General features: G+C 30.5%; 1 protein-coding gene across 1 annotated transcript; it reads left to right on the forward strand.

Annotated features, from left to right (window-relative positions):
* Positions 1-237: 237 nt before the first annotated feature.
* adra1d (adrenoceptor alpha 1D) lies at positions 238-20,466 on the forward strand. Its single transcript, XM_061984367.1, has 2 exons — positions 238-1,355; positions 19,934-20,466. Exons 1-2 carry the CDS (start codon positions 440-442, stop codon positions 20,422-20,424), a joined length of 1,407 nt encoding a protein of 468 aa, XP_061840351.1. The 5' UTR covers positions 238-439; the 3' UTR covers positions 20,425-20,466.
* Positions 20,467-24,096: the final 3,630 nt, after the last annotated feature.

Raw genomic sequence — 24,096 nt, forward strand, 5'->3', positions numbered from 1 at the left:
ACCGTGTCCATATCCGGCCCCAGGGCCGTAGTTTGGGGACCCCTGATTTATAATAGAATAGAATAGAAATGACTTTATTGATCCCTGGGGGAGTTCATCACCACACTCACAGTAAACAATAAACACTTAGGTATTTTTTACATGTGAATAATATAAATATATTGAGCATGAAGTGAGAAGCGCGCAATAGTGTGTGCGCGCGCGCGTGCGCGTGTGGGTGGAGCCGCAGGTCCGGACCTGCCGTGAGTCACTTTGAAGATTCCACCAGCCGCGCGTCGCCGCACATCCACGCCGACATGGAGAAGGATTTCTTCCACTTCTTCTTGCACCCTCCGGAGGGCCACTTTTGAGCGACAACTGCGCGCGGACATGCCCGCTGCGCACCCGACCCTGTTCCGATGTTCCGGCGACTCCCGAAGTCCCTCTAAATGCCGCCAGCATGACGGAGTCGAACCGCAGCGGGCTCTATGCGAACGGATCCGCGTGGACGTCGGCGCCGAACGCCAGCAGCGCGTGTTGGACCTTGGCGCTGGACTCCCGCTCCGTGTGCCTGGGACTCTCCCTGGCCCTGTTCATCCTGCTGGCCATGGCGGGCAACGTCCTGGTCATCCTGTCCGTGCTGTGCAACAGGCACCTGCGGACCGTCACCAACGTCTTCATCGTCAACCTGGCCATGGCGGACCTGCTGCTGAGCATCGTGGTGCTGCCCTTCTCCGCCTCCCTGGAGGTGCTGGGCTGCTGGGTGTTCGGCCGGGTGTTCTGCAACATCTGGGCGGCGGTGGACGTGCTGTGCTGCACCGCCTCCATCCTCAGCCTGTGCGTCATCTCCGTGGACCGCTACGTCGGCGTCAAGCACTGCCTCAAGTACCCCGCCATCATGACGGAGCGGCGCGCCGGGGTGGTGCTGGTGCTGGTGTGGCTCTCCTCCACCGTCATCTCCGTGGGTCCGCTGCTGGGCTGGAAGGAGCCGCAGCCGGTGGACGCCAGCATCTGCAGCATCACGGAGGAGCCCGGCTACGCGCTCTTCTCCTCGCTCTTCTCCTTCTACCTGCCGCTGCTGGTCGTCCTGGTCATGTACTTCAGGGTCTACGTGGTGGCCCGCCGGACCACCAAGAGCCTGGAAGCGGGCGTCAAGCGGGAGCGGGACAAGTCGGTGGAGGTGGTGCTCAGGATCCACTGCCGCAGCGTGATGGAGGACCCCGGCTCCAAGAGCAGCAGGCAGCATCCCTTCAGGAGCTCGCTGTCGGTGCGCCTCATGAAGTTCTCCCGGGAGAAGAAAGCTGCTAAGACTCTCGCCATCGTCGTGGGCATGTTCATCTTGTGCTGGCTACCCTTTTTCTTCTTTCTGCCCATGGGTGAGTGCAGCTCAATGCGTTCCAGGTTCGATCCCCGCTTACGCCTGCCGTTGTGTCCTTAGGCAAGGCACTTTACCCACCTGCGCCCAGTGCCAAATGTAACTCAGATGTTGGGTTTCACTATGTAAATGCGCTTTGAGTCACTAGAGAAAAGCGCTATATAAATATGATTCACTTCACTTGGCACCATCTGGTCAATAATTCCTCTTTTGGACACTTTTACTGCCAACATAAAAAAATGTTTAATCACACCCAACAATTCGCAAGTAAAACAAATTATTAATAAAAAAAAATATTAATACTATTAATTAATATTATAATTTTAATGAAACAATATTAATTTAAAAAAAAAAAAAAAAATTTGCAAGAAATAAAACCAATTCTTGAGTTAAAATAAATGATTGTCTTCAGTTAAAAAAAAAATATTTTTGCAAGTTAAAAAAAAACCGATTTGCAGGTATGAAAAAACAGGATTTCGATAAAAGATAAGCAAGTTTAAAAAAAAATCTCAAAGAAAAAAAAGATTCAAAAGTATTAAAAATATTTTTTTTTTCAGTTATTAAAAACTATTCGCAAGTAAAAAAAAAATTAACACTATTAATTAATATTATAATTTTAATGAAACAATATTAATTTTTTTTTAAAAAGATTTTTTTGCAAGAAATAAAAACAATTCTTGAGTTAAAAAAAAAGATTGTCTTCAGTTAAAAAAAAAAATATTTTTGCAAGTTAAAAAAAACGATTTGCAGGTATGAAAAAACATGATTTCGTTTAAAAAAAAATCTCAAAGAAAAAAAAGATTCAAAAGTATTAAAAAAATATATTTTTTTCAGTTATTAAAAACTATTCGCAAGTTATGAAAAATATTTTCTTCAATAAAAACACGATTTTGTGAGTTAAAAACAACAGCAAGCAAGTTTTTTAAAAAATCTGCAAGAAAAAAATATTCATAAGTATTAAAAAATATTTTTTTCAGTTAAAAAAAACTATTTGCTCGTAAAAAAAAATTTAAAACAATTTTCTTCAATAAAAAAAAGACTGACAAGTAATAAAAACATGATTTCGTGAGTAAAAAAAAAAACATTAGCAAGTTTTTTAAAAAATTGTTTCTTCAGTTAAAAAAACTATTCACAAGTTAAAAAAAATAATTTTTAAACGATTCGCAGATATGAAAACAATTTTGTTCAATAAAAAAAAGACTGTCAAGTAGTAAAAACATGATTTCATAAGTAAAAAAAAAAACGATTAGCAAGTTTAAAAAAATCTGAACGAAAAAAGATTCAAAAGTATTTTTAAAAAATTGTTTCTTCAGTTATAAAAACTATTCGCAAGTAAAAAAAAAAATTGAGTGCAACTCAATGCGTTTTCTCACGGGTTCCAGGTTCGATCCCCGCTTACGCCTGCCGTTGTGTCCTTGGGCAAGGCACTTTACCCACCTGCTCCCAGTGCCAAATGTAACTCAGATGTTGGGTTTCACTATGTAAACGCGCTTTGAGTCACTAGAGAAAAGCGCTATATAAATATGATTCACTTCACTTGGCACCATCTGGTCAATAATTCCTCTTTTGGACACTTTTACTGCCAACACAACATTTTTTTTTAATCACACCCAACAATTTGCAAGTAAAACAAATTATTAATTAAAAAAAATATTAATACTATTATAATTTTAATGAAACAATATTAATTAAAAAAATATATATATTTTTTTGCAAGAAATAAAAACAATTCTTGAGTTAAAAAAAAAAAGATTGTCTTCAGTTAAAAAAAATATTTTTGCAAATTGAAAAAAAACGATTTGCAGGTATGAAAAAACAGGATTTCGTTAGTAAAAAAAAAAAAAAAAAAGATAAGCAAGTTTAAAAAAAAAATCTCAAAGAAAAAAAAGATTCAAAAGTATTAAAAATATATGTTTTTTTCAGTTATTAAAAACTATTCGCAAGTAAAAAAAATAATATTAATACTATTAATTAATATTATAATTTTAATGTAACAATATTAATTTTTTTTAAAAAAAGATTTTTTTTGCAAGAAATAAAAACAATTCTTGAGTTAAAAAAAAAAGATTGTCTTCAGTTAAAAAAAAAAAATGTTTGCAAGTTAAAAAAAAAACGATTTGCAGGTATGAAAAAACAGGATTTCGTTAGTAAAAAAAAAAAAAAAAAAGATTAGCAAGTTAAAAAAAAAATCTCAAAGAAAAAAAAGATTCAAAAGTATTAAAAATATATATTTTTTTCAGTTATTAAAAACTATTCGCAAGTAAAAAAAATAATATTAATACTATTAATTAATATTATAATTTTAATGAAACAATATTAATTTTTTTTTTTAAAGATTTTTTTGCAAGAAATAAAAACAATTCTTGAGTTAAAAAAAAAGATTGTTTTCAGTTAAAAAAAAATAATATTTTTGCAAGTTAAAAAAAAACGATTTGCAGGTATGAAAAAACATGATTTCGTTTAAAAAAAAATCTCAAAGAAAAAAAAGATTCAAAAGTATTAAAAATATATATGTTTTTCAGTTATTAAAAACTATTCGCAAGTAAAAAAGAAAATATTAATACTATTAATTAATATTATAATTTTAATGAAACAATATTAATTTAAAAAAAAAAGATTTTTTTGCAAGAAATAAAAACAATTCTTGAGTTAAAAAAAAATATTGTCTTCAGTTAAAAAAAAAATTTTTTTAATACGATTCGCAGATATGAAAAATATTTTCTTCAATAAAAAAAGACTGGCAAGCAATAAAAACACGATTTTGTGAGTTTAAAACAACAGCAAGCAAGTTTTTTTTTTAAATCTGCAAGAAAAAAATATTCATAAGTATTTAAAAAAATATTTTTTTCAGTTAAAAAAACTATTTGCTCGTAAAAAAAAATTTTAAACAATTTTCTTCAATAAAAAAAAGACTGACAAGTAATAAAAACATGATTTCGTGAGTAAAAAAAAAAACATTAGCAAGTTTTTAAAAAAATTGTTTCTTCAGTTAAAAAAACTATTCACAAGTTAAAAAAAAATTTTTTAAACGATTCGCAGATATGAAAACAATTTTGTTCAATAAAAAAAAGACTGTCAAGTAGTAAAAACATGATTTCATAAGTAAAAAAAAACGATTAGCAAGTTTAAAAAAATCTGAACGAAAAAAGATTCAAAAGTATTTTTAAAAAATTGTTTCTTCAGTTATAAAAACTATTCGCAAGTAAAAAAAAAAATTGAGTGCAACTCAATGCGTTTTCTCACGGGTTCCAGGTTCGATCCCCGCTTACGCCTGCCGTTGTGTCCTTAGGCAAGGCACTTTACCCACCTGCTCCGAGTGCCACCCGCACTGCTTTAAATGTAACTCAGATGTTGGGTTTCACTATGTAAACGCGCTTTGAGTCACTAGAGAAAAGCGCTATATAAATATGATTCACTTCACTTGGCACCATCTGGTCAATAATTCCTCTTTTGGACACTTTTACTGCCAACACAACATTTTTTTTAATCACACCCAACAATTCGCAAGTAAAACAAATTATTAATAAAAAAAAAATATGAATACTATTATAATTTTAATGAAACAATATTAATTAAAAAAATATATTTTTTTTTTTGCAAGAAATAAAAACAATTCTTGAGTTAAAAAAAAAAAGATTGTCTTCAGTTAAAAAAAATATTTTTGCAAATTGAAAAAAAACGATTTGCAGGTATGAAAAAACAGGATTTTGTTAGTAAAAAAAAAAAAAAAAAAGATTAGCAAGTTTATTGACCATCTGGTCAATAATTCCTCTTTTGGACACTTTTACTGCCAACACAACATTTTTTTTAATCACACCCAACAATTTGCAAGTAAAACAAATTATTAATAAAAAAATTATTAATACTATTAATTAATATTATAATTTTAATGAAACAATATTAATTTAAAAAAAATTGCAAGAAATAAAACCAATTCTTGAGTTAAAATAAATGATTGTCTTCAGTTAAAAAAAAAATATTTTTGCAAGTTAAAAAAAACCCGATTTGCAGGTATGAAAAAACAGGATTTCGATAAAAGATAAGCAAGTTTAAAAAAAAATCTGAAAGAAAAAAAAGATTCAAAAGTATTAAAAATATATTTTTTTTTCAGTTATTAAAAACTATTCGCAAGTTAAAAAAAATATTAATACTATTAATTAATATTATAATTTTAATGAAACAATATTTATTTATTTTTTTTTAAAGATTTTTTTGCAAGAAATAAAAACAATTCTTGAGTTAAAAAAAAAAGATTGTCTTCAGTTAAAAAAAATATTTTTGCAAGTTAAAAAAAACGATTTGCAGGTATGAAAAAACAGGATTTTGTTAGTAAAAAAAAAAAGATTAGCAAGTTTAAAAAAAAAATCTCAAAGAAAAAAAAGATTCAAAAGTATTAAAAATATATATGTTTTTCAGTTATTAAAAACTATTCGCAAGTAAAAAAATTTTTTTTTAATACGATTCGCAGATATGAAAAATATTTTCTTCAATAAAAATAGACTGGCAAGTAATAAAAACACGATTTTGTGAGTTTAAAACAACAGCAAGCAAGTTTTTTAAAAAATCTGCAAGAAAAAAATATTCATAAGTATTAAAAAAAATATTTTTTTCAGTTAAAAAAACTATTTGCTCGTAAAAAAAATTTGAAAACAATTTTCTTCAATAAAAAAAAGACTGACAAGTAATAAAAACATGATTTCGTGAGTAAAAAAAAAACATTAGAAAGTTTTTAAAAAAATTGTTTCTTCAGTTAAAAAAACTATTCACAAGTTAAAAAAAATTTTTTTTAAACGATTCGCAGATATGAAAACAATTTTGTTCAATAATAAAAAGACTGTCAAGTAGTAAAAACATGATTTCATAAGTAAAAAAAAAAAAGATTAGCAAGTTTAAAAAAATCTGAACGAAAAAAGATTCAAAAGTATTTTTAAAAAATTGTTTCTTCAGTTATAAAAACTATTCGCAAGTAAAAAAAAAAATTGAGTGCAACTCAATGCGTTTTCTCACGGGTTCCAGGTTCGATCCCCGCTTACGCCTGCCGTTGTGTCCTTGGGCAAGGCACTTTACCCACCTGCTCCGAGTGCCACCCGCACTGCTTTAAATGTAACTCAGATGTTGGGTTTCACTATGTAAACGCACTTTGAGTCACTAGAGAAAAGTGCTATATAAATATAATTCACTTCACTTGGCACCATCTGGTCAATAATTCCTCTTTTGGACACTTTTACTGCCAACACAACATTTTTTTTAATCACACCCAACAATTTGCAAGTAAAACAAATTATTAATAAAAAAAAATATTAATACTATTAATTAATATTATAATTTTAATGAAACAATATTAATTTTTTTTAAAAAAAGATTTTTTTTGCAAGAAATAAAAACAATTCTTGAGTTAAAAAAAAAAGATTGTCTTCAGTTAAAAAAAATATTTTTGCAAATTGAAAAAAAACGATTTGCAGGTATGAAAAAACAGGATTTCGTTAGTAAAAAAAAAAAAAAAAGATAAGCAAGTTTAAAAAAAAATATGAAAGAAAAAAAAGATTCAAAAGTATTAAAAATATATGTTTTTTTCAGTTATTAAAAACTATTCGCAAGTAAAAAAAAAAATATTAATACATTAATTAATATTATAATTTTAATGAAACAATATTAATTAAAAAAAAAAAAAAATTTTGCAAGAAATAAAAACAATTCTTGAGTTAAAAAAAAAGATTGTCTTCAGTTAAAAAAAAAATGTTTTTGCAAGTTAAAAAAAAAACCGATTTGCAGGTATGAAAAAACATGATTTCGTATAAAAAAAATCTCAAAGAAAAAAAAGATTCAAAAGTATTAAAAATATATATTTTTTTCAGTTATTAAAAACTATTCGCAAGTTAAAAAAAATTTTTTTTAAACAATTTGCAGATATGAAAAATATTTTCTTCAATAAAAAAAAGACTGGCAAGCAATAAAAACACGATTTTGTGAGTTAAAAACAACAGCAAGCAAGTTTTTAAAAAAATCTGCAAGAAAAAAATATTCATAAGTATTAAAAAATATATTTTTTTCAGTTAAAAAAACTACTTGCTCGTAAAAAAAATTTTAAAACAATTTTCTTCAATAAAAAAAAGACTGACAAGTAATAAAAACATGATTTCGTGAGTAAAAAAAAAACATTAGCAAGTTTTTTTAAAAATTGTTTCTTCAGTTAAAAAAACTATTCACAAGTTAAAAAAAAATTTTTTTTAAACGATTCGCAGATATGAAAACAATTTTGTTCAATAAAAAAAAGACTGTCAAGTAGTAAAAACATGATTTCATAAGTTAAAAAAAAAACGATTAGCAAGTTTGAAAAAATCTGAACGAAAAAAGATTCAAAAGTATTTTAAAAAAATTGTTTCTTCAGTTATAAAAACTATTCGCAAGTAAAAAAAAAAATTGAGTGCAACTCAATGCGTTTTCTCACGGGTTCCAGGTTCGATCCCCGCTTACGCCTGCCGTTGTGTCCTTAGGCAAGGCACTTTACCCACCTGCTCCGAGTGGCACCCGCACTGCTTTAAATGTAACTCAGATGTTGGGTTTCACTATGTAAACGCACTTTGAGTCACTAGAGAAAAGCGCTATATAAATATAATTCACTTCACTTGGCACCATCTGGTCAATAATTCCTCTTTTGGACACTTTTACTGCCAACACAACATTTTTTTTAATCACACCCAACAATTTGCAAGTAAAACAAATTATTAATAAAAAAAAAATTAATACTATTAATTAATATTATAATTTTAATGAAACAATATTAATTTTTTAAAAAAAAAGATTTTTTTTGCAAGAAATAAAAACAATTCTTGAGTTAAAAAAAAAAGATTGTCTTCAGTTAAAAAAAAATGTTTGCAAATTGAAAAAAAACGATTTGCAGGTATGAAAAAACAGGATTTCGTTAGTAAAAAAAAAGAAAAAAGATAAGCAAGTTTAAAAAAAAAATATGAAAGAAAAAAAGATTCAAAAGTATTAAAAATATATGTTTTTTTCAGTTATTAACAACTATTCGCAAGTAAAAAAAAAATATTAATACTATTAATTAATATTATAATTTTAATGAAACAATATTAATTTTAAAAAAAAAGATTTTTTTGCAAGAAATAAAAACAATTCTTGAGTTAAACAAAAAGATTGTCTTCAGTTAAAAAAAAAAAATTTTGCAAGTTAAAAAAAAACCGATTTGCAGGTATGAAAAAACAGGATTTCGTTAGTAAAAAAAAAAAAAAGAATAGCAAGTTTAAAAAAAAAATCTCAAAAAAAAAAAGATTCAAAAGTATTAAAAATATATGTTTTTTTCAGTTATTAAAAACTATTCGCAAGTAAAAAAAAAAATTAATACTATTAATTAATATTATAATTTTAATGAAACAATATTAATTTTAAAAAAAAAAGATTTTTTTGCAAGAAATAAAAACAATTCTTGAGTTAAAAAAAGATTGTCTTCAGTTAAAAAAAAAAAATTTTTTGCAAGTTAAAAAAAAACGATTTGCAGGTATGAAAAAACATGATTTCGTTTAAAAAAAAATCTCAAAGAAAAAAAAGATTCAAAAGTATTAAAAATATATATGTTTTTCAGTTATTAAAAACTATTCGCAAGTAAAAAAAAATTTTTTTAATACGATTCGCAGATATGAAAAATATTTTCTTCAATAAAAAAAGACTGGCAAGCAATAAAAACACGATTTTGTGAGTTTAAAACAACAGCAAGCAAGTTTTTTTTTAAAATCTGCAAGAAAAAAATATTCATAAGTATTAAAAAATATATTTTTTTCAGTTAAAAAAACTATTTGCTCGTAAAAAAAATTTGAAAACAATTTTCTTCAATAAAAAAAAGACTGACAAGTAATAAAAACATGATTTCGTGAGTAAAAAAAAAAACATTAGCAAGTTTTTAAAAAAATTGTTTCTTCAGTTAAAAAAACTATTCACAAGGTAAAAAATTTTTTTTTTAAACGATTCGCAGATATGAAAACAATTTTGTTCAATAAAAAAAAGACTGTCAAGTAGTAAAAACATGATTTCATAAGTAAAAAAAAAACGATTAGCAAGTTTAAAAAAATCTGAACGAAAAAAGATTCAAAAGTATTTTTAAAAAATTGTTTCTTCAGTTATAAAAACTATTCGCAAGTAAAAAAAAAAATTGAGTGCAACTCAATGCGTTTTCTCACGGGTTCCAGGTTCGATCCCCGCTTACGCCTGCCGTTGTGTCCTTGCGCAGGGCACTTTACCCACCTGCTCCCAGTGCCACCCGCACTGCTTTAAATGTAACTCAGATGTTGGGTTTCACTATGTAAACGCACTTTGAGTCACTAGAGAAAAGTGCTATATAAATATAATTCACTTCACTTGGCACCATCTGGTCAATAATTCCTCTTTTGGACACTTTTACTGCCAACACAACATTTTTTTTAATCACACCCAACAATTCGCAAGTAAAACAAATTATTAATAAAAAAAAATATTAATACTATTATAATTTTAATGAAACAATATTAATTAAAAAAAAATATTATTTTTTTTTGCAAGAAATAAAAACAATTCTTGAGTTAAAAAAAAAAAGATTGTCTTCAGTTATAAAAAAAATATTTTTGCAAATTGAAAAAAAACGATTTGCAGGTATGAAAAAACAGGATTTTGTTAGTAAAAAAAAAAAAAAAAAGATTAGCAAGTTTAAAAAAAAAATCTCAAAGAAAAAAAAGATTCAAAAGTATTAAAAATATATATGTTTTTCAGTTATTAAAAACTATTCGCAAGTAAAAAAAAATTTTTTTAATACGATTCGCAGATATGAAAAATATTTTCTTCAATAAAAAAAGACTGGCAAGCAATAAAAACACTTCTTGAGTTAAAAAAAAAAGATTGTCTTCAGTTAAAAAAAAAATTTTTGCAAATTGAAAAAAAACGATTTGCAGGTATGAAAAACAGGATTTTGTTAGTAAAAAAAAAAAAAAAAGATTAGCAAGTTTAAAAAAAAAATCTCAAAGAAAAAAAAGATTCAAAAGTATTAAAAATATATATTTTTTCAGTTATTAAAAACTATTCGCAAGTAAAAAAATTTTTTTTTAATATAATTCACAGTTATGAAAAATATTTTCTTCAATAAAAAAATACTGGCAAGCAATAAAAACACTTCTTGAGTTAAAAAAAAAAGATTGTCTTCAGTTTAAAAAAATATTTTTGCAAATTGAAAAAAAACGATTTGCAGGTATGAAAAAACATGATTTCGTTAGTAAAAAAAAAAAGATTAGCAAGTTTAAAAAAAAATCTGAAAGAAAAAAAAATTCAAAAGTATTAAAAATATATATTTTTTTCAGTTATTAAAAACTATTCGCAAGTAAAAAAAAAAATTTTTTAAAACGATTTGCATATATGAAAAACATTTTCTTCAATAAAAAAAAGACTGGCAAGCAATAAAAACACGATTTTGTGAGTTAAAAACAACAGCAAGCAAGTTTTTAAAAAAATCTGCAAGAAAAAATAGTCATAAGTATTAAAAAATATATTTTTTTCAGTTAAAAAAACTATTTGCTCGTAAAAAAAAAAAAATTTTAAACGATTCGCAGATATGAAAACAATTTTCTTCAATTAAAAAAAGACTGGCAAGTAATAAAAACACGATTTTGTGAGTAAAAAAAATTATTAGCAAGTTTTAAAAAATTGTTTCTTCAGTTAAAAAAAAAATTCACAAGTTAAAATAATTTTTTTAAACGATTCGCAGATTTGAAAACAATTTTGTTCAATAAAAAAAGACTGACAAGTAATAAAAACATGATTTCGTGAGTAAAAAAAAACGATTAGCAAGTTTAAAAAAAAATCTGCAAGAAATAAATATTGATAAGTATTAAAAAATAAAAAATTTTCAGTTGAAAAAACAATTCGCTAGTAACATTTTTTTTTTTAAAACGATTCACAGATATGAAAACAATTTTCTTCAATAAAAAAAGACTGGCAAGTAATAAAAACACGATTTCGTGAGTAAAAAAAACATAACGTTTTTTTTTTTTTTTAAATTTCAGTTAAAAAAACTATTCACAAGTTAAAAAAATTTTTTTTTTTAAACGATTCGCAGATATGAAAACAATTTTGTTCAATAAAAAAAAGACTGTCAAGTAATAAAAACATGATTTCATAAGTAAAAAAAAAACGTTTAGCAAGTTTTTAAAAAATCTGTAAGAAAAAATATTCAAAAGTATTAAAAAAAACTGGTATGAATGTGAGTTCATGCATGTTTGTTTACGTCTACACTGTAAATTGTCTGTAGGTGTGAATGTGACTTCATGCATGTTTGTTTACGTCTACACGCGCTCTGTGAGTGACTGATGACCCGTGCAGCTCACCCGTGACCCCCACCAGGATAATTGGTCATGACCATCCATCCATTATCTGTACCAACAGGATAATTGGTAGAGATAATGGATGGATGAATGGTAGGTAGACAGGAAAGGAGATTAATTGTCTCCTCGTTCCCCTTAAGGCAGTGGTCCCCAACCACCGGGCCGCGGACCGGTACCGCACAAGAAATAAATAAATAAATAAATAAATAAAAACATTTTTATTAAATCAACATAAAAAACACAATATATACATTATATATCAATATAGATCTATACAGTCTGCAGGGATACAGTCCGTAAGCACATATGATTGTATTTCTTTATGACAAAATAAAAAATTAAAAAATACATAACCCCCCCCCCCCCCCCCGATTCGCAGATATGAAAACAATTTTGTTAAAAAAAAAAAAAAAGACTGGCAAGTAATAAAAACACGATTTCGTGACCAAAAAAAACCAATTACCAATTTAAAAAAAAAAATCTGCAAAAGTATTAAAAAAAACTGGTGTGAATGTGAGTTCATGCATGTTTGTTTAAGTCTACACTGTAAATGTTCTTGAGTTAAAAAATAAAGATTGTCTTCAGTTAAAAAAAAACGATTTTTGCAAGTTAAAAAAAAAACAAAGATTTTTGCAAATTTAAAAAACGATTTCGTTAGTAAAAAAATAAAAATTAGCAAGTTAAAAAAAAAAGATCTGAAAGAAAAAACACGGAGCCCCTAAAGGTACATGGGGGAATTTTTTTTTTATAATATGTATATATATATATATATATATTTTTTTTTTTTTTTTTTCAGACATGTATCTCGTGCGCACGAGATACATGTCTGAAAAAAAAAAAAATATATATATATATATATATATATATATATATATATATATATATATATATATATATTATAAAAAAAAAATTCCCCCATGTACCTTTAGGGGCTCCGTGTTTTTTCTTTCAGATATTTTTTTTTTAACTTGCTAATTTTTATTTTTTTACTAACGAAATCATGTTTTTATTACTTGTCAGTCTTTTTTTTTATTGAAGAAAATTGTTTTAAAAAATTTTTTACGAGCAAATAGTTTTTTTAACTGAAAAAAATATATTTTTTAATACTTATGAATATTTTTTTCTTGCAGATTTTTTTAAAAAACTTGCTTGCTGTTGTTTTAAACTCACAAAATCGTGTTTTTATTGCTTGCCAGTCTTTTTTTATTGAAGAAAATATTTTTCATATCTGCGAATCGTATTAAAAAATTTTTTTTTTACTTGCGAATAGTTTTTAATAACTGAAAAACATATATATTTTTAATACTTTTGAATCTTTTTTTTCTTTGAGATTTTTTGTATGTATATTCTAAAAAAAAAAATTCCCCCATGTCCCTTTAGGGGCTCCGTAAAAAAATGATTCAAAAGCATTAACATTTTTTTTAATTTCAGTTAAAAAAACTATTCGCAAGAAAAAAATGTTAAAAAACGATTCGTAGGTATGAAAACAATTTTCTTCAATAAAAAAAGACTGGCAAGTAATAAAAACACGATTTTGTGAGTAAAAAAAAACGATTAGCAAGTTTAAAATACAATCTGCATGAAAAAAATATTCAAAAGTATTTAAAAACAATTGTTTCTTCAGTTAAAAAACTATTCGCAAGTAAAAAAAATTTTTTTAAACGATTCGCAGATATGAATAACAATTTTCTTCATTAAAAAAAGACACGATTTTGCAAGTAAAAAAAACGATTAGCAAGTTTAAAAAAAAATCTGCAAGAAAAAAATATTAAAAAAACTGGAAAGGAGATTAATAGTCTCCTCGTTCCCCTTATAGTACAACTTGTGGACTACCTTGGGTTTATTTTTGTTCTCAATGATTTAGGTTTAAGTCCAACTTTAGGCTCTAAATACTTCTCTCTTGGCTCAAGGTGAAAGCGGTCACATCCCCTCCCTCTCTGTTTCTGCCTGCTTGGCTCTTTGTCTGGTCCTGTCTTGTTATCAAGTTGTTTTTTTCCTGGCCCCAGACTGAGCACCCCCTCCAAAGGAGCCTAGTCTGGGATCGACTTTGTATTTTTAACTCATCCTACCCCTTTACCCGCTGTAAGTGGCGACCCATCTGTGTTTTTTGTTCCGTCACCGCGTACAACGCGTGTCTGCTCTTGAACGCTTTTGTACTGAAAATGAAATTCCGTTGCACTTGTGCTATGACAATAAAGTTCCTTCCTTACTAAAAAGCATGTGCAAACGATACAACTGTGTGTTAAATCAGTGGGCATGTCAAGACTGTGGTCCTGATCCACTATGATCCGAATACCAAGCGCTAAACTAGCGTGTGCAAACTACAAAATTGTGTGTGCTATTAGTGGGCGTGTTGCGTGGGATCTACTAAAACCATGGGCACAGTTGATAACCGATGCAGACCGCCTTATCTGAATGAGGTACTATGCGGCTTTCACCATGGAGACACTCATTTACTGCACATTCACGTTACCAGGCTCCTGCAGTGCCTGTTGCTATGTTTTGAAACATGCGGCAGACATGTACCACTTTTTATGGGCATTTTAGAAGCAGTCCTGCAATGAGAGCAACAATGTTAAAAAAATATACTTTTTTTTTCATAACTTGGTGCGTGCATTGGAATGTTCCAGACGCAAGACAATGAAATACATATATATATATATATATATATATATATATATATATATATATATATATATATATATATATATATATATATATATATGTATGTGTGGGAAAAAATCACAAGACTATTTCATCTCTACAGGCCTGTTTCATGAGGGGGGGTACCCTCAATCATCAGGAGATTTTAATGGGAGCATTCGCATACCATGGTTTATATAGGGCACAGAGTGGGTGAGTACAGGCTGGCCTAGGGGCGTGGTGATTGGCTCATGTGTTACCTAAGGAGGTGTTTCCGTCTATGGCGGCATGTTGTTACAATTTCGCTGCGCTTGTTGAGGGATGACAGGTCTGGACGGTAAATAATAAACAGTTTCTCTTTCAAGCATAGGTTGCATCTTTTATTACCACTATTGTAAGGTGTGCTGGATGCAAGAATTTGCCATGTTATTGAATATTCAACATTATTGTCTTTGAGGTCCCAAATGTGTTTGCTGAGTTCTGTGGTATTTCGCAGGTTTTTGTTCCTGAAAGAAGCCTTGTGATTGTTCCATCTGGTTTTGAATTCACCCTCGGTTAATCCTACATATGTGTCGGATGTGTTAATGTCCTTGCGTATTACCTTAGATTGGTAGACAACTGATGTTTGTAAGCACCCCCCGTTGAGGGGGCAATCAGGTTTTTATATATATATATATATATATATATATATATATATATATATATATATATATATATATATATATATATATATATATATATATCAAATTGATGCGTTTTGGTTTCTGCTAGTATGTTTTTAATGATGTTTGTTTTTTAATATATATATAAGGGAATAAGCGGTAGAAAATGGATGGATGGATGGATATATATTATATATATATAGTATATATATATATATATATATATATATATATATATATATATATATATATATATATATATATATATATATATATATCAGTGCGGTGAGGTTGATGGCTGGTGAGGCACTGACTTCATCACAGTCAGATTTACAAACATTTGAACCCTAAAAAGTATCTTATTCACCATTTGATTGGCAGCAGTTAACGGGTTATGTTTAAAAGCTCATACCAGCATTCTTCCCTGCTTGGCACTCAGCATCAAGGGTTGGAATTGGGGGTTAAATCACCAAAAATGATTCCCGGGCGTGGCGCCGCTGTTGCCCACTGCTCCCCTCACCTCCCAGGGGGTGATCAAGGGGATGGGTCAAAATGCAGAGGACACATTTCACCACACCTAGTGTGTGTGTGACAATCATTGGTACTTTAACTTAACTTTAACTTGTTATGAAGGTGTCTGTTACTACATTATATACCGTATTTTTCGGAGTATAAGTCGCACCGGAGTATAAGTCGCACCTGTCGAAAATGCATAATAAAAAAGGAAAAAAACATATATAAGTTGCACTGGAGCCCGGCCAAACTATGAAAAAAAACTGCGACTTATAGTCCGAAAAATACGGTATATACTTGCAGTGTGTACATATGACCCCTTTAAATTTCAAAGCCACATTTTGCCCATTAGTCTTGATGGATGCAAAAGAAGGTTTTCACAAACACATCAATTAGTAACCTTTCGCCTGACGTGCACTTGAAGCACCTATTTATTTTGTGGCTGGTGATGCAGACAGAGTGCTTTGACCTATCCCAACTTCCAATAGCATTTGGCTTTTAGTCACAACTACTTTGTTCAGCACTGTAAAGAGCCTCTCAGACTGTATTCACAGAATATTTTGGACTAATTGAGCCCAAACAAGCAACAACAAAAACGCATTTTTAAAGGTTGTATCAAAACTGGAGAGTGGCTGTTTATTTGTTTTATATAACTGAACATAGTTTATAAAAGTATCGACTTGGAGGAGAGATGTCTGAATCAACGTTTTTAGTTATTATTAGTAAGTAGACCCGTGGTCCGGATCATGTTTTTGTTATGTTCTGTTAGTTTTGGACTCCCTTAGTTCCTGTTTTTGTGCACTCTTGTTTGTTTTGGTTACCATGGTTATGTATTGTTTCCACCTGTCTCTGATTGGTGTTCGCCAGCTCACCTGCTGCCCGAGCACTAATCAGGCACTATTTAAGCCTGCCTTTTCTGATCACTCGTCCTGGCGTCCTTCAGTCACGACGTGGTTTTCGCAGCTTACTGCGAGGTTTGTTCTCCCGGGATGCAAACGGACTGTTCTGGACAAGGCTTGCAGGTAGGAACATATTTATTAATTTAACTACAAAATAACAGGCAAACAACAAAGGCAAGCGGAAGCTAAGGCGAAAACTTGGAACTATGGACAAGGCAAAAACTCTCTAACTGTGGCATGAAACAAACAAGACTTTACGTCGAGGGTTGCGTGGAGTAAACAAGGATGCCAGGACCAGTAATCAGAAAAGGCAGGCTTGAATAGTGCCTGATTAGTGCTCGGGCAGCAGGTGAGCTGGCGAACACCAATCAGAGACAGGTGGAAACGATACATAACCGTGGTAACCAAAACAAACAAGGGTGCACAAAAACAGGAACTAAGGGAATCCAAAACTAACAGAACATAACAAAAACATGATCCGGACCACGGATCATGACGCTAAAGTAAACACCATTACACATTTTTATAAAGTATATCTTATTAAAAGTAGAATTTGCTAGTGTCGTTGTGAATAAGATGATGTCAAACATTTGTGGTATTGAACGTTACGTACAACATTTTGCAACAATATGCTACCAAAAACGGAATGTCAATCAATCAATCAATCAATCAATCAATCAATGTTTATTTATATAGCCTTAAATCACAAGTGTCTCAAAGGGCTGCACAAGCCACAACAACATCCTTGGTTCAGATCCCACATCAGGGCAAGGAAAAACTCACAACCCAATGGGATGTCATTGAGAATGACTATGAGAAACCTTGGAGAGGACCGCAGATGTGGGTGAGAGTCCAGTCCATAGTGAATCTAATATAATAGTGAGAGTCCAGTCCATTGTGGATCGAACATGATAGTGAGAGTCCAGTCCATTGTGGATCTAACATAATAGTGAGAGTCCAGTCCATAGTGGATCTAACATAATAGTGAGAGAGTCCAGTCCATAGTGGATCTAACATAATAGTGAGAGTCCAGTCCATTGTGGATCTAATATAATAGTGAGAGTCCAGTCCATAGTGGATCTAACATAATAGTGTGAGAGTCCAGTCCATAGTGGATCTAACATAATAGTGAGAGTCCAGTCCATAGTGGATCTAACATAATAGTGAGAGTCCAGTCCATAGTGGATCTAACATAATAGTGAAAGTCCAGCCCATAGTGGATCTAACATAATAGTGTGAGAGTCCAGTCCATTGTGGATCTAACATAATAGTGGGAGTCCAGTCCATAGTGGATCTAATATAATAGTGAGAGTCCAGTCCATAGTGGATCTAACATAATAGTGTGAGAGTCCAGTCCATAGTGGATCTAACATAATAGTGAGAGTCCAGTCCATAGTGGATCTAACATAATAGTGAGAGTCCAGTCCATAGTGGATCTAATATAATAGTGAGAGTCCAGTCCATAGTGGATCTAACATAATAGTGTGAGAGTCCAGTCCATAGTGGATCTAACATAATAGTGGGAGTCCAGTCCATAGTGGATCTAATATAATAGTGAGAGTCCAGTCCATAGTGGATCTAACATAATAGTGTGAGAGTCCAGTCCATTGTGGATCTAACATAATAGTGTGAGAGTCCAGTCCATAGTGGATCTAACATAATAGTGGGAGTCCAGTCCATAGTGGATCTAACATAATAGTGAGAGTCCAGTCCATAGTGGATCTAACATAATATTGTGAGAGTCCAGTCCATAGTGGATCTAACATAAGAGTGAGAATCCAGTCCATAGTGGATCTAACATAATAGTAAGAGTCCAGTCCATAGTGGATCTAACATAATAGTGGGAGTCCAGTCCATAGTGGATCTAACATAATAGTGTGAGAGTCCAGTCCATAGTGGATCTAACATAATAGTGAGAGTCCAGTCCATAGTGGATCTAACATAATAGTGAGAGTCCAGTCCATAGTGGATCTAACATAATAATGAGAGTCCAGACCATAGTGGATCTAACATAATAGTGAGAGTCCAGTCCATAGTGGATCTAACATAATAGTGAGAGTTCAGTCCATAGTGGATCTAACATAATAGTGAGAGTCCAGTCCATAGTGGATCTAATATAATAGTGAGAGTCCAGTCCATAGTGGATCTAACATAATAGTGAGAGTCCAGTCCATAGTGGATCTAACATAATAGTGAGAGTCCAGTCCATAGTGGATCTAACATAATAATGTGAGAGTCCAGTCCATAGTGGATCTAACATAATAGTGGGTGTCCAGTCCATAGTGGATCTAATATAATAGTGAGAGTCCAGTCCATTGTGGATCTAACATAATAGTGAGAGTCCAGTCCATAGTGGATCTAACATAATAGTGAGAGTCCAGTCCATAGTGGATCTAACACAATAGTGAGAGTCCAGTCCATAGTGGATCTAACATAATAGTGTGAGAGTCCAGTCCATAGTGGATCTAACATAATAGTGAGAGTCCAGTCCATAGTGGATCTAACATAATAGTGAGAGTCCAGTCCATAGTGGATCTAACATAATAATGAGAGTCCAGTCCATAGTGGATCTAACATAATAGTGTGAGAGTCCAGTCCATAGAGGATCTAACATAATAGTGTGAGAGTCCAGCCCATAGTGGATCTAACATAATAGTGAGAGTCCAGTCCATAGTGGATCTAACATAATAGTGAGAGTCCAGTCCATAGTGGATCTAACATAATAGTGTGAGAGTCCAGTCCATAGAGGATCTAACATAATAGTGAGAGTCCAGTCCATAGTGGATCTAACATAATAGTGTGAGAGTCCAGTCCATAGTGGATCTAACATAATAGTGAGAGTCCAGTCCATAGTGGATCTAACATAATAGTGAGAGTCCAGTCCATAGTGGATCTAACATAATAATGAGAGTCCAGTCCATAGTGGATCTAACATAATAGTGAGAGTCCAGTCCATAGTGGATCTAACATAATATTGTGAGAGTCCAGTCCATAGTGGATCTAACATAAGAGTGAGAATCCAGTCCATAGTGGATCTAACATAATAGTAAGAGTCCAGTCCATAGTGGATCTAACATAATAGTGAGAGTCCAGTCCATAGTGGATCTAACATAATAATGAGAGTCCAGTCCATAGTGGATCTAACATAATAGTGAGAGTCCAATCCGTAGTGGATCTAACATAATAGTGAGAGTCCAGTCCATAGTGGATCTAACATAGTAGTGTGAGAGTCCACTTCATCCATGGCCACCGGACCTGTACAGTATAGTACCGCGATACTAATGAATCATATTCGGTACTATACCACCTCTAAAAAGTATCACACTCTGATTGCCCCCTTGTGGTGGAAAATGATAACAATGCTAACTTCCTTCCACGTGCTCCAATCTTCTTGGAATTTTTTTGGTGGTGGGTCCGGGCATTGGAGAGGACTCTCTCAATGTTCCGTTGACGTTTTGTGGAACGTTCAGGCATATTGGTTGACACCTGCATCCTTCCTTGCAGGCTCCTTCTTCCCGGCGTTGAAGCCATCCGAGACGGTCTTCAAGGTGGTCTTCTGGCTGGGCTACTTCAACAGCTGCATCAACCCCATGATCTACCCTTGCTCCAGCAAGGAGTTCCAGCGAGCGTTCACCCGCCTCCTCAGGTGCCGCTGTCGCCGCAGGCGCCGCACCCTGCGTCGCTTCTACGACCAGAAATGGCGCTCGGCCGTCCGGGCGAGGGGACCGAGAGGACAAGACGAGGCCTCCTACGTTCCGCACGGGTCCTGCGGCAGCTCCTTGCTGAGCGGGCGGGGGGGCAGTTTGAAGGGATGGAACTTGTTTCCGCCCTTGCAGAAATCCTCCTTTCAGCTGAAAGAGACGGTGAACAATCTGTCCAATAGAATGAAAGGAGGAGGCACGGCTGCTGTGGGCGACGTGGGGATTTACAACGTGTGCGAGCAGAGCAGCTATCACATCTACGACTGTTACGGCCTGAAGGAGACTGACATTTAATGGGCCGCAGGAGGACGCTGGAATTTTTTTACCATCTTTAGCAACATCATTCCATTTTTATTTATTTTTTTCCACGTTTTTTTTTCCAATCAGAGCATATTTTCGGTATATTAGATGGAATTTTTACCATCTTGAGCAACATCATTCCATTAAAAAAAAAATTCAATTTTTTTTGTAATCTGACCATATTGTCGGTATATTAGATGGAATTGTTACCATTTTGAGCAACATCATTCCATTTTTTTTATTTATTTCTTGTTATCAGTACATAAGATGGAATTTTTAGCATTTTGAGCAACATCATTCCCTTTTTTTTTCTTCTTTTTTTTCACTTTTTTTTGTAATCAGAGCATATTTTCGGTATATTAGATGGAATTTTTCCCATTTTGAGCAACATCATTCCCTTTTTTTAAATTATTATTATTATTTTTATTTATTTTTATTTTTGTAATTGTCTTGTAATCAGACCATATTTTCGGTATATTAGATGGAATTGTTACCATATTGAGCAACATCATTCCATTTTTTTTTTTTATTATTATTATTTTTTTTATCAGACCATATTTTCGGTATATTAGATGGAATTTTTAGCATTTTGAGCAACATCAATCCTTTTTTTTTTTTTTTTTTCTAAATTTTTTGTAATCAGACCATATTTTCGGTATATTAGATGGAATTGTTCCCATTTTCAGCAACATCATTCCCTTTTTTAAAAATATTATTATTATTTTCATTGATTTTTATTTTTTTTAATTGTCTTGTAATCAGACCATATTTTCGGTATATTAAATGGAATTTTTACCATTTTGAGCAGAGTCTTTACCTTTTTTAAAATTATTATAATTTTTATTTTATTTTTTTTAATTGTCTTGTAATCAGACCATATTTTCGGTATATTAAATGGAATTTTTACCATTTTGAGCAGAATCTTTACCTTTTTTTAAATTATTATCATTTTTATTTTATTTTTTTTAATTGTCTTGTAATCAGACCATATTTTCGGTATATTAGATGGAATTGTTACCATATTGAGCAACATCATTCCATTTTTTTTATTTTAATTTTTTTTAATCAGACCATATTTTCGGTATATTAGATGGAATGTTTAGCATTTTGAGCAACATCAATCCTTTTTTTTTAATTTTTTTCAAAAAATTTTGTAATCAGACCATATTTTCGGTATATTAGATGGAATTTTTCCCATTTTCAGCAACATCATTCCCTTTTTTAAAAATATTATTATTATTTTAATTGATTTTTTTTTTTAATTGTCTTGTAATCAGACCATATTTTTGGTATATTAAATGGAATTTTTACCATTTTGAGCAGAATCTTTACCTTTTTTTAAATTATTATAATTTTTATTTTATTTTTTTTAATTTTCTTGTAATCAGACCATATTTTCGGTATATTAGATGGAATTTTTACCATCTTGAGCAACATCATTCCATTTTTTATTTTTTCAATTTTTTTTGTAATCAGACCATATTTTCGGTATATTAGATGGAATTTTTACCATTTTGAGCAACATCATTCCCTTTTTTTTTAATTATCATGATTATTTTTATTTTATTTATTTTTTTAATTGTCTTGTAATCAGACCATATTTTGGGTACCGTATATTAGATGGCATTTTTTTACCATCTTTAGCAACATCATTCCATTTTTATTTATTTTTTTCAAGTTTTTTTTTACAATCAGAGCATATTTTCGGTATATTAGATGGAATTTTTACCATCTTGAGCAACAATTTTTTTTTATTATCATAATTTTTTTTTTCAAATTGTCTTGTAATCAGAGCATATTTTCGGTATATTAGATGGAATTTTTCCCATTTTGAGCAACATCATTCCCTTTTTTAAAATGATTATTATTTTTTTTTTTATTTTTTTTATTGTCTTCTAATCAGACCATATTTTCGGTTTATTAGATGGAACTTTTACCATCTTGAGTAACATCATTCCATTTTTTATTTTTTCAAAATTTTTTGAAATCAGACCATACTTTCGGTGTATTAGATGGAATTTTTACGATTTTGAGCAACATCATTCCCTTTTTTTAAATTATTATTATTATTTATTTATTTTTTTAAATCTTTTTTTTAATTGTCTTGTAATCAGACCATAGTTTGGGTATATTAGATGGAATTTTTTAACATCTTTGGCAACATCATTCCATTTGTTTTTTTTTCAAGTTTGTTTTAACAATCAGAGCATATTTCCGGTATATTAGATGGAATTTTACCATTTTGAGCAACATCATTCCCTTTTTTTATTTTTTATTTTTATTTTTTATTTTTATTTTTTTTTATTGTAATCATACCATATTTTCGCTATATCAGATGGAATTTTTGCCATCTTGAGCAACATCATTCCATTTTTTTTTTTAAAGTTTTTTTTATAACCAGAGCATATTTTGGGTATATTAGATGGCATTTTCACCACTTTGAGCAACATCATTCCATCTTTTATTTTTCATTTTTTTAATAGTTTTTTTTCTTGTAATCAGACCATATTTTCGCTATATCCGATGGAATTTTTACCATCTTTAGCAACATCATTCCATTTTTATCCATTTTTTTCACGTTTTTTTTTCCAATCAGAGCATATTTTCGATATATTAGATGGAATTTTTACCATCTTGAGCAACATCATTCCATTAAAAAAAAATTCAATTTTTTTGGTAATCTGACCATATTGTCGGTATATTAGATAGCATTGTTACCATTTTGAGCAACATCATTCCATTTTTTTTTTAATTTCTTGTTATCAGAGCATATTTTCAGTACATAAGATGGAATTTTTAGCATTTTGAGCAACATCATTTCCTTTTTCTTTTTTTTTCAAATTTTTTTGTAATCAGAGCATATTTTCGGTATATTTGATGACATTTTTCCCATTTTGAGCAACATCATTCCCTTTTTTTAAATTTTTTTTTTTTTTTAATTTATTTTTTATTTTTTAATTGTCTTGTAATCAGACCATATTTTCGGTATATTAGATGGAATTGTTACCATATTGAGCAACATCATTCCATTTTTTTATTTTTTATTTTTATTTTTTTTAATCAGACCATATTTTCGGTATATTAGATGGAATTTTTAGCATTTTGAGCAACATCATTCCTTTTTTTTTTTTTTTATTTCAAAATTTTTTGTAATCAGACCCTATTTTCGGTATATTAGATGGAATTTTTACCATCTTGAGCAACATCATTCAATTTTTTTTTTATTATCATAATTTTTATTTCTTCAAATTGTCTTGTAATCAGACCATATATTTGGTGTATTAGAGGGAATTGTTACCATATTGAGCAACATCATTCCATTTTTTATTTTTTTATTTTTTTTGTAATCAGACCATATTTTCGGTATATTAGATGGAATTTTTCCCATTTTGAGCAACATCATTCCCTTTTTTAAAATGATTATTATTTTATTTTTTATTTATTTTTATTTTTTTAATTGTCTTCTAATCAGACCACATTTTCGGTTTATTAGATGGAACTTTTACCATCTTGAGTAACATCATTCCATTTTTTATTTTTTCAAATTTTTTTGAAATCAGACCATACTTTCGGTGTATTAGATGGAATTTTTACGATTTTGAGCAACATCATTTCCTTTTTTAAAATTATTATTATTATTTATTTATTTTTTTTAATCTTTTTTTT

This window comes from Nerophis lumbriciformis, linkage group LG25 (assembly GCF_033978685.3).
Source record: "Nerophis lumbriciformis linkage group LG25, RoL_Nlum_v2.1, whole genome shotgun sequence".
In the NCBI taxonomy this organism is placed as follows: domain Eukaryota; kingdom Metazoa; phylum Chordata; class Actinopteri; order Syngnathiformes; family Syngnathidae; genus Nerophis; species Nerophis lumbriciformis.

Excerpts from the sequence above, each read along its gene's own strand:
- adra1d (XM_061984367.1), top strand. The coding sequence starts at position 440 with ATGACGGAGTCGAACCGCAGCGGGCTCTATGCGAACGGATCCGCGTGG. Across the intron at positions 1,356-19,933 it reads TTTCTTCTTTCTGCCCATGG|GCTCCTTCTTCCCGGCGTTG; the intron begins GTGAGTGCAGCT and ends CCTTCCTTGCAG.